Source organism: Oryza brachyantha, chromosome 4, assembly GCF_000231095.2.
Source record: "Oryza brachyantha chromosome 4, ObraRS2, whole genome shotgun sequence".
Lineage (NCBI taxonomy): Eukaryota > Viridiplantae > Streptophyta > Magnoliopsida > Poales > Poaceae > Oryza > Oryza brachyantha.
Window position 1 is genome coordinate 2524044 of NC_023166.2, and position 15170 is coordinate 2539213.

At 37.2% G+C, this 15170-nt stretch overlaps 1 protein-coding gene across 1 annotated transcript; it reads left to right on the forward strand.

Annotated features, from left to right (window-relative positions):
- The first annotated feature begins 5208 nt into the window (after positions 1–5208).
- On the forward strand, positions 5209–10411 carry LOC102700700 (probable amidase At4g34880). Its single transcript, XM_040523129.1, has 5 exons — positions 5209–5761; positions 6210–6424; positions 8452–8691; positions 9044–9242; positions 9767–10411. The coding sequence occupies exons 1-5, from the start codon at positions 5246–5248 to the stop codon at positions 10130–10132; spliced, it is 1536 nt and encodes a 511-aa protein (XP_040379063.1). The 5' UTR covers positions 5209–5245; the 3' UTR covers positions 10133–10411.
- The last annotated feature ends 4759 nt before the right edge of the window (positions 10412–15170 follow it).

The following is a 15170-nucleotide window of genomic DNA, read 5'->3' on the forward strand; positions in this document are numbered from 1 at the left end:
AAAAACTTTTTTCTAAAAATATGACATCGAATCTTTGGACAGCTAAATGAAGCATTAAATATACATAAACATTAAAACTAATTACATAGTTACGGGGAAATCGTGAGACGAATCTTTTGAGTCTAATTACGACATGATTAGCCATAAGTGCTACAGTAACCAACATATGCTAATGACAGATTAATTAGATTCAAAAGGTTTGTCTCGCGGTTTCTAGGCAGAATCTAAATTTTGTTTTTTCATTTGTGTCCGAAAACCCTTTCTAATATTCGGTCAAACGTTCGACGTGACCTTTTTGCCAAAATTTTTTAGCAACTAAGGGGGTGTTTGGGATAAGGAACTAAACTTTAGTCCCTCGTCCCATCGAATGTTTGGACACTTATTATAATTAGTAAACGTAGACTATTAATTAAACTCATCCATAATCTTCAACTAATTCGTGAGACGAATCTATTGAGCCTAATTAATCCACGAATAGCTTATGTGATGCTACAGTAAACATGATCTAATTATGGATTAATTAGGCTTAAAAAATTTGTCACACAAATTAGCTCTCATTTCTGTAATTAGTTTTATAATTAGTCTACGTTTAATATTTATAATAAGTATCTAAACATGTGATGTGACATGGGGCTAAAAAGTTTAGCCCTATCTGAACACCCTCTAAACAAGGCCTAAACCATGACCAAAAAGTTACTCCTTCGGTTTCATAAGGTAAGATGTTTGACTTTTTTGATTGCTACGTTTGGCCATTTGTCTTATTCAAAAAATTATGGAAATATCATTTATTTTTCTTGTGACTTGCTTTATTATAAAAAACTTTAAGCACGATTTGTCATTTTTTATATTTATACTAAATTTTTGAATCAGATGAATGGTTAAACGTTATAACCACATCATGAAACAGAGGAACATATAAAATCGAAGAAAGATGCCATGATGATTAACACCACAGTTAAAAACCTTGTCCAAATTCAACTCCGTTTGTGAGATATATAAATGATAAATTTTGAACTAGAAAACAGTAATGTCAATTTGTTTGAAATTTGCCATTTTTTAATTTCAGAAGTTAAGTTGAATATCACCTAGATTTTCTGCATGACTGATGTTATGTGTGATTTTAAATGTCTTTTTGTTCATGAATTAGATTGGTTTTTATTTAATTTGGGGTTTCCACAATATATTTTCCTACGTCATTGTAATCTTAGTAAGTTATCTGTAATTTAGATACGAGGAGATTTCTGTCTAATATCATACACATTCTTAGCAAATTAGGCTGTAAAAATATAGGATTATTTTAGAACTGTTCCCAAAATATTGAACGGTAGAAAAAAGTTAGTAGTAAAGGGGTGGCGACCATCACCGTGCCAGACAGACCATAATTTTAGCAACACTTTGAGTTTGTGCTTTTTATCTACTACTAGAAAAAAGTGTATGTGCGTTGCAAAGGAAATATTATACATTCTCACTTGGCAACTTGACATATCCAAAGAATAGATTTTACCCTGGTGTGCCTAACAAGCTTAGAGTTCTCACTTGTATTGAATAAAACGTGTGCAACCTAGTTACAAGTTCAAATATTAGGGCACGTTTAACGGTAGAGCATTTTATAGACTCTATCTTAAGTCACGTCAGTAAAAAAACTCTTCATACAAAGGACAGTTTCTTAAACTGACTCTTCATAGTTATAGATAATTAATTACTTGTTCTTATTCCATCCAATCGGCGCCTCTAACTAGAGTCAGCACGCGTAGAAAGCAAATTTTCTGGTTGTCTCGCGTTTTATGCGCAAAGAGTCAATGTTTTCTTCCTACATGCAAAGTAACTGATTTTCCCTACCATATCATCTCTTTCTTCCATGTCAACACTCATGCAGTGAGAGAGACACTACCTGCTTTGTGCGCGCCTTTAGTACTTCAAATTAACTTTACTGCTTAAAAACTTGTGTATATTCGGTAGCCACATATTGGCGATATAGAAAGTAAGCAAGGTATCGTAGGGAAATTTCCATTGAACATATTTGCCAATTTCTACAAGTTTTCTCACCTCTAACAATAGCTTGATTAATCTGCTAGACATGTGCGCCAAACCCTCATAATCCATGACATATATAGTCATTTATCGTACCTTCGTATACCCATGCACAATGTAGCGCTCACGTCTTCTAAGTAAATAATAAATCATAGCATGTTTTCTCTTGAGGCAGAGAAACAGCGTTGTAACGACTTCTAGATGAAAATTTTCTTTAGCTCTTTCGATGGCTATTTAATGATATAGATGGTGACATTAACCTCTCTAAAGTTGAAAAATATACTTTACAAAAGTTATATGATGAACTTCTATATAGATTTATTTTTGCTAAAATATTACAGTTTAACATTCCATGAAGAATGTGCGTAAAAACCTCGAAAAAAAGGTTAAGAATAAGCTAGCAAAAGAACATAACCCAAGTATACACTTAATATACGTATATTATAATGTGCATCCAAACGAGCACATATGCATGAAACAAAACGAATGTCACGAATGGTAGGTGAAGATCAACTTTACATAATAGGAATCTAACCGCAGCATTAATCTCTTACCCAGACTCCAAGAGCAAGAAGAAATATTAATAATCTATGGACCCACTCCTCGTAGGAGTAAGCGAGTTGGCCTAATGTAGATTTTGGAATGTAGAATGTCAGAAAGCTAGTCCTACCATGACAAAGCTTCAAAATTATAAAAGCCATAAAAGACGGCAATGACAACATCACTTGAGTACCGACTCAAAACCATGTAAAAAAGATAGTACTTTCTCAACTGCTCCACATCATTATTGTCATACACTGGAAAAATAATAAGAAAACACATAAGAAATGTAATAAGTTTCATTAAATAGTATATATGTCACGCAATGCCTAGAGAGAAACAATGCGATTTACTGCCTAGAGAGAAACAATGCGATTTACTTTAGAAGTACAGTGCAATTCTTCATTGAAACTACGAATAAGTTCCATTAAACGTCATTATGTACTAGGTACAAATCAAGAGAAATATAGTACAATTTAACTATATATGAATAAAAATCGCAGACAACTATTCTGTGAAACTATGAACTGACCAACTTTTTAAGGAAAATGTTGAAGATAAAATTGACGTCTGCTTGTTTTCGTCGTACTTACTGAACATTCGGTTGAGGGCAGATCGATGTTAATGAGGCCTCCAAATCCTGTATATTCTTTCATTTGGAACATAGAGTTGTTAATTTGAAACTTCCATCATGGAAAATCCCAATAAAAAGGGTGCCACCAAGCTGCAAAAACATTGGAGCCTCAAAGTTTTACTACTATTTGTCAATTTTTGTGTCTTTCCAATGAAAACTTGAAGTATACTAATGCTTTTTTAGGGGGTATTTAACAGCATCTGAAAGTGTAGAGGTCTCTTGTGATTAAAATCCGGTGTACTATTACCAATTCCGATGAAAATTACTAGAACTTCATTCCCTATCTGAAGCATGAATAGAGGACTGTATTCTTAGAAAAAGGACTTCTAGTATTACCAGCTCTGTATGATGCCCATATTTATTATCTTCCTTGCTCTTCATTGCACTACTAATCTGACCGGTTGATTCGTATCTCTGTAATTTATTTTTGTTTTTCTGGTGCGGTACCCAGTGCCTCTGATATAACGTCCGTGATGCATTGAATATTAGGATACACTTGATCACACTAGTAGACATAAGATTAGATGGTTAACACCACAGTTAAAAAACTTATCCAAATTCAACTCCGTTTGTGAGATATATAATTGATAAGTTTCTGAAGTACTACCTCTGTATTTTTTGTTTTTTATATAATGTTTTGACTCTTCGTCTTATTTGAAATGTTTTTGCGATTAATATTTTTATTCTTACTAGAATAGTACTTTATGCGTGGCTAATTTATTTAATTTTTTGTATAAATTTTTCAAATAAGACGAATGGTCAAACGTTACATGCGAAAAAACGAAAAATAAAGTTATTATGGGACAGAGACAGTAGAAAGTAATGTTGATTCGTTTGAAATCATTTTTTTATCTCAGAAATGAAGTCGAACATCAGCAAGATTTTATGCATGGTCGTTTATCATGTTATCTATATATGGGATGCTTTATGTGATTTTAGATGTCTTTTGGGTGATGAATTACACGGTTTTTCATTTGGTTTGGGGTTTCCACGACATATATTCCCACGTCATTGTAATCTTAGTAGGTTATTTGTAATTTAGACATAAAAATATTGCGTCTAATGTCATACACATTCTTAGCAAATTGGCTGTAAAAATACATGATTATTTTAGAACTGTTCCCAAAATATAGAACGGTAAAAAAAGTTAGTAGTAAAGGGATATTTGCATATTTAATTCTAAATATATACGTTGCATATTTACAGATATTTATAATTTAAAAATTTATATATTTATCTTTATATAAAGTCTAATATATAGAGAAAGTTTCTAATTCGAAAGATACTTTTTAACATATGAAAACATTATAATTGGTAATTTCTAATTTAGAAAACCACTTATATATGAAAAGCCTATGTAAAAAGAAGTGGAGTCCGTCCTAGTCGTCTAATATTACGAAGATGATTTTAGCCGTCGGATTCGAATACCGATCAATGAAATTTTTATGATGGGCTTATAGGGTAGATAAATACTTATAACACATCACCTGAAGACGCACATAAATGGTCTGTCAGATACTCACGTAACAAAACTGGATAGCTACTTCGGAGGGAATTGTTGGCTTGAAATTAAAATAGAAGCAAAAGCCTGTTTGAGGGAGCTTCTTCTAACTGCAGCTTTTTTTCAAAGGTTGTTTCTGTCAGAAACTGCCCAAACGATCCACAACTTCTGAGAATCTGTAGTTACGTATTCTAGAAAATAAACTAAGAATTCAGAAGCTGGAGAAGCTGAGTTTATGAGCTTTTCCAGATTCTTAGAAGTTGGCTACCAAACACTGTTCTCAAAATCTAAAACTCCCCCACACATGTTCATACTTTGCTCAATCCCAACCGGTCGTACAAGCCCAACCCAAATGGCAAACGATGCCACAAGTTGGGCTTGGGCAATTGGTCCTGGGTATTTGGGCCCCCAAATATTAGAAACCACGGCCCACGGGCCCTTTGATAATACTTCACGTTCCAACAAAGCGGTCTATTAAAAGTTAAAACCGGCAGCAACTAAACGATGCAGCACAGCACCAACCAGAGTAGTACAGCGCGATGTCTGGGCAGCGCTTGCAGCTGTTGCTTCTCGCCGTCGTCGCGGCCGTCGGCGGCTGCGGTGCCTTCCAGCTCGAGGAGGCCACCGTCGACGCCATCCAGCTCGGCTTCAGGAACGGCACCGTCACCTCCAGGCAGCTCGTCGTCGCCTACCTCGACCGCATCGCCCGCCTCAACCCGCTGCTGCACGCCGTCGTCGAGGTCAACCCGGACGCGCTCGCGCAGGCGGACCGCGCCGACGCCGAGCGGCGGCGGTCGCCGTCCCCACGCCGCCGCAGCGCGCTGCACGGCGTCCCCGTCCTGCTCAAGGACAACATCGCGACGCGCGACCGGCTCAACACGACGGCGGGTTCGCTCGCGCTGCTCGGCTCCGCCGTCAGGCGGGACGCCGGCGTGGTGCGGCGGCTCCGGCGCGCCGGCGCGGTGGTGCTCGGCAAGGCCAACCTCGACGAGTGGGCCAACTTCCGCTCCTTGGAGGGCACCGGCGGCTGGAGCGCGCGCGGCGGCCAGGGCAGGGTAAGCTCGGCTGCTGGGTCAATCCTCTTACATAAAATCAAAATAGGTTTGTGTTCTCTGTAACTATGATGTAGAATTATTACTCCATATTTTTAGCAAGGCAAAATGTCAATTTCTACGGCCGACGTGTAAAATGACTTTGTGTATATATATATATATATAAAAGTAAACACGAGAAAAAAATATGATGAATAAAACCTATAATTTATAAAAAAATTAAATTTTATGACAATTTATAATCTGTAGTGCAAACAGTAGAGCCTACAGATACGATATGATTTTAAAATTTTAGCATGAGTTCTCAAAATACAATCGATTTATCATTCGTATATTAGATGCCATCACTCTCAGGACGGCAAATTCATAGACTTATTTTGCCCTACGAAACTATTTAAAATTCAAAGTCTAATGGCAGAGTCGACTGTACTAAATATTCTGGCATGTACAGAATCCATATGTGCTATCAGCGGCTCCATGCGGCTCAAGCACAGGGTCAGCCATTGCAGCAGCAGCGAACATGGCAGCAGTGACTCTTGGGACTGAGACCGACGGATCCATACTGTGCCCATCGTCGTTGAATTCAGTGGTTGGCATCAAACCAACCGTTGGATTGACGAGCCGAGCTGGCGTCGTCCCCATCTCCCCAAGGCAGGATACCGTCGGGTAATTAGTAAACTAAACTCACATGCTGCTTATTTTAACCCCATTATTACGATTGGATGTGTTTGCACGAGATCCAATGTGCTCTTAATTTTGTCTTCTTAATGTGCCAATTGGGAGAATAGTTTGGGTTGAGTTAGCAAACTCGATCACGGCAAGTCGATGAAAATAATATGCCACTTCCGATAATACTGTTAACATTTTAGCACGCATTTAATTATTTATTTTATTTAGAAAATTGTGCTAACGTACGAAAATGTTAGTTCTAAGTAAAATATATTTAATGATCAAACATATAATAAAAATAACCGATGTTACCTATTAAAATACGAAGGGAGTAACCGATTACCTATTAAAATACGATGGGAGTAGGCGAGCAGCTGATAGACTAACTTTCCAATTAGCATGTCTTATACTCTGATGTTTATCCATGGAATAGACTTTGTGGAAATTTAACAAAAGCCATTAGACATGAGGTTATGAGAACGACTTGAAAAATGCCAACCACTACACTAGATCTTTATAGCAAAGTGCCATCAGAGGTTAGCATGACATCGAAACATACCGTCCACAAGATCTTGTATAGCAAACTGCCGTTGCAAATTTTGAAGAAAATATTTAAAATACTATTGTGGCTCATTCGGAATTTCTTAAAAATATAAAATTATATTCACATTAAAAATAGTTCAATTTCTTCAAAATTCATGTGGAATTCTTCCAAACTGATTGGGCCCTTAGTTGTCAATTTCTTTCCATTCTGAGGTCTATTAACATTAATCTAGTGAGAAAATATAGCAAAGCACAATTCTGTCATTAATATTCTTGGTTTCCCCCCAACATACGCATGAACTAAATGACACGTAAAATTAATATCAAATGAACTCCAGACATTTCACAAAAAATCAGATATGTACTAGCAGAAAAAAAATGTTTTCATATATTTAATTTAGTTCCCAAAGATTATTTTACATTCTTAGTGTTATTAAATTCTTTTCTAAGTGCTTTTATTTCGTAAAATATGAAAAACTTCAAAGAACCTGATTTAATATTATCATCCTTTGATGAAAACTGTAACGATAATGAAAGTTTTTGGATCATTCCTTCATAATTTGTCCTTGACAAATTTGCACAAACCCTTTATTTGCCCTTAGCAAATTCTCGTGACCCCTTATTTAGGTGTAATATAATATGTCAGTACATATCTAATGTAGGAGTAGTATAATCAATAAGTTATCAAATTGTGGTTAACGGTTCAAAGATCAACAGAAATTATCACCAAGATAGCATAATTTTTTTTATCAAAATTCGAAACTCAAATGGCCCAATGAGGAAGGTGTATGAGTGAAGGATATCGCGAGAATTTTAAGCTAACATTTGCAGCTTGGGTTTCAGGTCTAGGCCTGGCTTGTCGTTGTCTTGATTAATGTTCCTCGTCACCGTATTTTCATACGGCCTCTTGCACATGTTTTTGCTATCTTCCTTAATATAAAAAAGCACCGGTTAACCGGGGCGATCGTTTAAAAAAAAATTGGACCAAAAACAATTAATACATATATATCAGGTCAGGTATAGATTATCTATGGATAAAATATAAAGCCTAGTTATCGCTCGCTTGGTTTTCAGGTCTCGTTAGAAAATTGAGCCCCACACCTTTGCTCATCAGGCACGATACCCTCGCATGCTTGGAACCAGGGTAAAATTGCCATCATAACACAAGAACCCATGCCGGTGGCTGGTCCCTTTGATCATTTTCACAATCGTGAAATCATATCATCCATTTGAAGAATATCTATTGACCTCTACTTGCATCAAGAAACAGGGTAGTAGTATGGACGATGTGGGTGCTCTCAATACTGAAAAAGTAAAAAAAAATATTTATAGCATTTCAATACATAAAGGCTTCTGGTGCAAACTGAATTTACTGTTCCAAAAATATGTAGACAAGGAATAAGGAATAAAACTAAATGACCACACATGTTTTAAAATGATCAAGTTCCATGTGATGAATCCTGTCATTTCAAATAATGCAGGCCAATTTGTCGGACAGTAGCAGATGCAGTACAAGTGCTGGATGCTATTGTCGGCTATGACAGCCGTGATGCGAAGGTCACAAGGGCTGCATCAAAGTATATCCCACCAGGTGGATATATGCAGTTCTTGAAACCTGATGGATTAAGAGGCAAGAGGATTGGCATCCCAAATGGATTTTTCAACTTCCCCAATGGGACAGTGCAGCAGATTGTTTACCAGCAACTTATCGACACAGTGAGGTTTGTAATTACTGAAAATTTTTCGCAAAAGCTATACATGTCAGTAGTATATTAGAAAAATCGACATTTCAAATTTGTGTTTCAGAGAAACTACATATGGATGAGCTACTGTTTAGCACCTAAATTTTGTTGTCATACTAACATAGATGTTTTTTTTTTGCGAAATTTAGTCTAGTTCTCATTGGACTATTTGGAACATTTGTATTAATTCTAAATTATCGTGGATATATACCTACAGATATGGTCTGGCATGATGTCATATTGAACAGATTAGGGCATGCCTGCCACTTTATACATGGCGATATGGAAAAGTTAGTCTCCTTAATATTTGACGTTTGCATCTTTTTTGAAGGAAACAAGGAGCAACCGTTATTGAGAACCTAGACATAGCAAATTTGACTGTAATACAAGATGTCCTTAACAATGGAGAACAGATTGTGCTACCAGCAGAGTTCAAATCAAGCCTGAACGCTTATCTGTCAGACTTATTGTACTCCCCAGTTCGCTCACTTGCAGACATAATTGCTTTCAACGACGCACATCCCATTGAGGTTTGCTCCATCACGGTTCTACATTTTTACATACCTTCATATTGGGAAAAAAGTTCTTATATTCTTCTGAAAATCTGAAGAAACTGTACAATTTATTCAAATGCATCTGTGATTTGTAATCGGAGCATACACAGGATCTACTTGCTGAGCATTTATATATATATTCTTGACATCAACATAGATGGTACGGTTAACTTTTCAGGAGAAATTTCATGTCAAATTTCATCGTGTTTAAGATGACATGATTAGAAAACTGTTTGATTTTTTGAGAGACACTATTAATTGATGTCCAAGATGACGACTATAAAAGACAGCAGTTGAAACTTCAAATACTCTAGTGCACATAACACTGACAACTACTCTAGCTTATATACCAAACTCACTTTTTGCATCAAGCTATATGAATCTGTTGATGCTGTTGCAGATTATGAAGTTTATTGCATTTCATATTAATATCTACGTCCAAGAACTGTTAAAACTGTTGGTTAAATCATATTAACAAAAAAAAATGATGTGTATAACAGGAGAGGCTAAAGGATTTTGGGCAGCTCGTCTTCCTGGTCGCCGAGAACACCACCGGCATCGGCCGAGCCGAGAGAGCGGCGATCCGTCGGCTAAACAAGCTCTCAGCCGACGGGCTGGAGAAGCTGATGGCGGAGAAGCAGCTGGATGCAGTCGTCACGCCCAACGACTCGATCTCCACCGTCCTCGCCATCGGCGGCATGCCGGCGATCACCGTGCCGGCCGGGTACGGCGGCAGGGGGGTCCCCTTCGGCGTCTGCTTCGGCGGGCTGAAGGGCTATGAGCCGAGGCTGATTGAGATGGCCTATGCGTTTGAGCAGGTCACCATGGTCAGAAAGGTCCCCAAGTTCTTGAGTACAACATTCTAGTGAGAGATTTGCATCATAGACATGCATGTGTTGGTGTAACTTGGTGATCAAATAAAATTCACACCTAATAAAATTCAATAATTCAGTGGATTGAGTTTATCAAACACGGAGTAGTTGGGGTTGGTTATGGAAATTTTGTAGGAATTATGGATACTTCTCTGGTACATGGAATTATTATAGAGTAATCATTTTATATTTATATAAAGATAGTAGTTCCATGTAGGGGTGTAAGAAAGCTAGCTCGGTCATGATTTATGAACCCACTTTCTATGATAATTAATTGAGGTCTTTATGATGTTGGCATTCAAAAAAGGAAAAGATCTGACACCTCACGTCGAAAGGTACCACATAAAAGGTATTAGAGGTACATAACTTTAGGCAAAATTTGCTACACGGCATTAAAAAAACGTGTAATTAGCCGGTGGATACCATAAGATCATGAATTTACTGTAGGGCACCACAAAAATATAGTAATTAGCTGTTAGACACTCCGGACATTATTTTATTAATTTCGGAGTCAAAAATTTTAAAAATAATGAGATTGCCCTCGGTGGCCAACCCGTTATGCCGACCGGGTGTTGACGTCAAAAACGTGATCTGACGTGTCACACACGAAGGCCTGAGAGTCAATCTTAGACAGCTCCAGTGCAGGACCTAAATTCCAGTGCAGGACCTAAATTATTAGAATGATGCACGGGCGTGCCAGTCAGTTTAATCCCGTAACTGACAAGATACAGCAGCGTTTAGCCGATAGGACGAACGATCGGCCGTAAAAGGTTGGATCGGCTAGAAACTCACTAGAAATAGACTTAAAGTAAATATTAGACCAATGCGATTCGTCAAGTTACCTATTAATCTTAGTCGATCGGACGAGCCCCTATAATTAGATCGAACTAGACATACAGAGATTGGACTAACTAAGACAATATGCAGTCGAGCACGATATGGTTATAGGAAACATGAAAATCGATAAGGTTAATAAATAAACCAACGAACTACTTGGAATAAATAATGAATCATATGTTACGATCGGCTAACACCAGTTTGCATGTAATTCTCATAGGCCGATGCAACATAAATAACTGCCGATCTAACTAAATCAAGCCGATTGGTATAGAAATAATGCAGTAAAGCAATCGGCTACTTTATTGATGTAAATATGATAAGTATGTAGATCGGAAAAAATCATCGGCTATAGACGGCGGACAAACAACCATGATTTATAAAATACCGAGCCCAGATTGTTAAGAATAATCATAGAAGATCGGACTCAACCGAGACAGTTCAAGATTAAACCTAGTAATGTCAGGATAGGTACTAAACAGATCTAGATTGCTATCAAGCCAATGAGCCGACGACTGATAACTTATCGGCTGGTACTCCGATAAAACAATGAGCAAAATACATCAATCTGATATAAACCATCTGATAAACGCAATCTACTACATCGGACTGAACTGAGACAGTACTAGATTGAATATGTCAAATAGCGAATATCAAACCAACATAGATCGCCCAAAGTGATTGACCAGATCAACTCAAAACACGAAAGTGATCTAAGTTGAAACTAATACGATAACTAGTAATCGCGCAACTAGATTAGAAGATCAGACTGAACCGAGACAGTTCTAATCTAGTCGAATGATTACCGTGGCCCGGCGGAACGATGGACTTACCCCTCCGCTGGAGACCGAAGCAATGCAGCCCTGTGTCAGGTGCCAAGTTCCGCCGGAGTTGAAACCTCGGAAGAGGGTGGCGATGCGCCGAAAGAAGTTGATCTAATTGATGCGTCGATGATTTACAATGACCCCGGGCATACATATTTATACCCTCGGGTTGAGGCTAGGCCGTGTTGAATACGACATACAACTCCTAATAGATAAAAAGAAATAACAAACTAGTTCTATGCGGAGTCTATCTCTAACTTTTACTAGATAAAACACACACAAGTCCCGATCGGACTCTAATCTCTTAGAGATAAAATAAAATCCTAACTAACTCTAATTAACAGATAAATTTATGCCGCCAAGCCTTGGTTTTCACGATTTCTTGTCGGATTCGAACTCTTTCGGATAAAATTTCTATCGGCGATTGCACCTTTCCTTATCCGAATCCAATACAGAAATTTACCAAATTTTGGTGTTAACACCGGGTCCGGTCGAACCAGACCTTGTCGGTCTAGGCATCGTACCACACTCAAACCCTAGCCTACAGGGCGACTGAGCCGGCGGCAGCGACGGCGACCCAGCTCCGGCGAGGGCGGCGGCGACCCGGCCATCGAGGGCAATCTTGTCATTTTTAAAATTTTTGACTCCGAAATAAATAAAATAATGGTCGGAGTGTCTACCAGCTAATTACCATATTTTTGTGGTGCCCTACAGCAAATTCATGACCTTACGGTATCCACCGGCTAATTACGCGTTTTTTCGATGCTCTCTAGCAAATTTTGCCTTAACTTTAAGGGTTAAAAAATAATTATACACTATAGCTTTTAGGTCCACCAATTTTTAGATGTACCACATCAATATAATATTGTGTAAGTGGATTGAAAGGTATTGATAAAATATGATTTACTTAGTGGGAACCAAATTGCGTTATCTTACAGTCAGTTTCCGATCTTCTGACTGATTTATATGGTAGAGACTACATTTAACGTGATCTTAAAAAATCCAACCAATTTGTGGCCAGATTTACGTGGCACTTTGTTGATTATTGAGTTTGATGTAGTAGGATATACTGTATGTTTCTTCTGATATACTCGGATACTCCCTCAAGAGAAAAAACGAGCTATCAGATCAAACAGTATCATAGCTGAGCAAGCATAAGGTTAGATCATGACAGCTACATATTCGTCACACGAAATGTAGCATCAATCAACTAAATCAAGCCATCATAGATTTGCTTTCCAAGTATAAAATGAAAACATCTCAAATTATTATCTTTTAAAAAATAGACATATCTAGGTTATGGTGATTGAAGTTATGCAACAAAATTTGTGAAAATATATTCTTATTAAATAAGTGTTTGGTTGGATAGATAAATGTTCATATGAGAAGACGTTCAATTAATCATATTGAGACAGTACATTGTGGCCGTTAGCCGAGGAGACAGTAAATTTATACAGTTCATGAGAATTCATCCCAGTGAGGTCACTGAAATTTTCATATATTGGATGTTGAAGAAAAGACCATACATGTTTTCATAATGAAAACCATTAAATAAGCACAATAGTTATAACATGACTATTCAACATAAGCATAGTAGTTATATTATAACATGAGGATACTTAGAACATTGACATATATACAACAAATTAAAGCACCTTTCAAACACTTCAACATAGACATGAAACCTTATTCCTCGATGTCCTCTTAGTCATTGTCACCTTTCTTATCAACGTTACCGATTTGTGTGTTACTACGTTCCCTTGGAGCATGTGCATTCTCATAGACCACCATTGTCTACAACACCTACATTCTCATAGCCATCATATTGCTTTTCCATAATGTTCGTTATATGGTGCTTTCTTACCCCTGCAATCTTCATTTCAAGTATTTCATCCTTGTGCACATCACTTATAATCTTATGGGATCGAATAAAGCATGTCTGCACATCCCAGTGATAGCTTGTTGGTTGATCGATGTCGTCGTCCCTTTGCTTCTGCCGCTAGGATTTGGGAGTTTGTAGCTAAAAAAAACTAATCTAATGCTAAGTATTGATAGAACTATAATCCAATATATAGATGATTTAGGGTGGCTAAAAGAAATTGATCCAATATTAGCCTCGATAATGTATTGTAGCTAATCGATGTGATGCCCCAAGAAGATTTATGGAGAAACCATCTACCTAGGGCGGCACGAACGAGAGCTATGGCAACCAAAGATCCAATGACGTTGGTCCATGATCTGATACCATGTGAAAAATATTGAATAATGAGAGAAATCCTATGATTTACTGTATATTGCACTAACCCTCATGGGTGTATTTATAGTGTACATATGAGATAGAAACTTGGAGTATAAGATAAATATTCTATCGTATCTCTCTAGGATTGGATTTTATCTTTATCTCTAGAGTTTCTATTGACTCTGTTATCTCTAACCATATGTATCTATATCTTTAGCAAAATGCAGCTAGTGCATATTGTGTTTGTCCATCTAGCCTCTCGCATCAATTAATCCCAATTCATAACACGAACTAAGAATGAAATTGGAGATGTATAAAAAAATCATGGCTCATTATTATTGATTTCCTTGTTTTAGATGTAAAAGTAGTAAGGTACCGTTGATGTCAAAAGTTGATGACATGTCACATACGTAGGCCTGAAAGTCCTTCCAAGATCGCTTTAGTGTAGGACCTAAATTCTTAAAAAATATGGGTGTGCCAGTTAGTTTGACCCTGCTACTGACGATATATGAAAACATAGATAAAACATTAAACCTAAAGAGTCTATCGGCTAGACAGCCGATATCATTCTAGGACCCTAGCCGATGGACGATGTTAGTCGATTTTGCATGAATTTCATGATATACAAGTTTAATATATCTTATTAACTGAATTATGGGTATAATAATTACTAAAACAGGCTGATTAACTAGCTATTCCTGAAAGATCAGACTTAACCGAGATAATTTTAAGATTAGCCAGTCGATCGGCTTGATTTATGAATTATCACATGTGCAGTTGACAACCGACATAGTTCAATGTAAACTAAACATAATAAAACTGGATTACTAGATTTAATCATCAACGTACAACAATATCAAGAAATAGCATGCACGTTCAGGCTAAATCTAGAAGATCGGACTAAACCAAGACATGTCAAATTTAAGCATGTTCAAACATGATATTGACACAATATTGCATAATGCTAATGATCAATTATTAAACCAGTGTAATCCCTCGACTTATTTGCTAAACCCAATAAATCAGACATGCCTCTAGGACCAAATCAGACCAAATTAACATAGATCGGACCAAACCGAGACATTATGCAATCTATGTCGGTATAATCACGAAAGATATGATGATCTATAAG

What these genes read in the sequence shown, in the direction of transcription:
- LOC102700700 (XM_040523129.1), top strand. Translation starts at nt 5,246, where the DNA reads ATGTCTGGGCAGCGCTTGCAGCTGTTGCTTCTCGCCGTCGTCGCGGCC. An exon ending in CCAAGGCAGGATACCGTCGG is followed by an intron (nt 6,425 to 8,451) that starts GTAATTAGTAAA and finishes CAAATAATGCAG; the next exon opens with GCCAATTTGTCGGACAGTAG. An exon ending in CAACTTATCGACACAGTGAG is followed by an intron (nt 8,692 to 9,043) that starts GTTTGTAATTAC and finishes TCTTTTTTGAAG; the next exon opens with GAAACAAGGAGCAACCGTTA.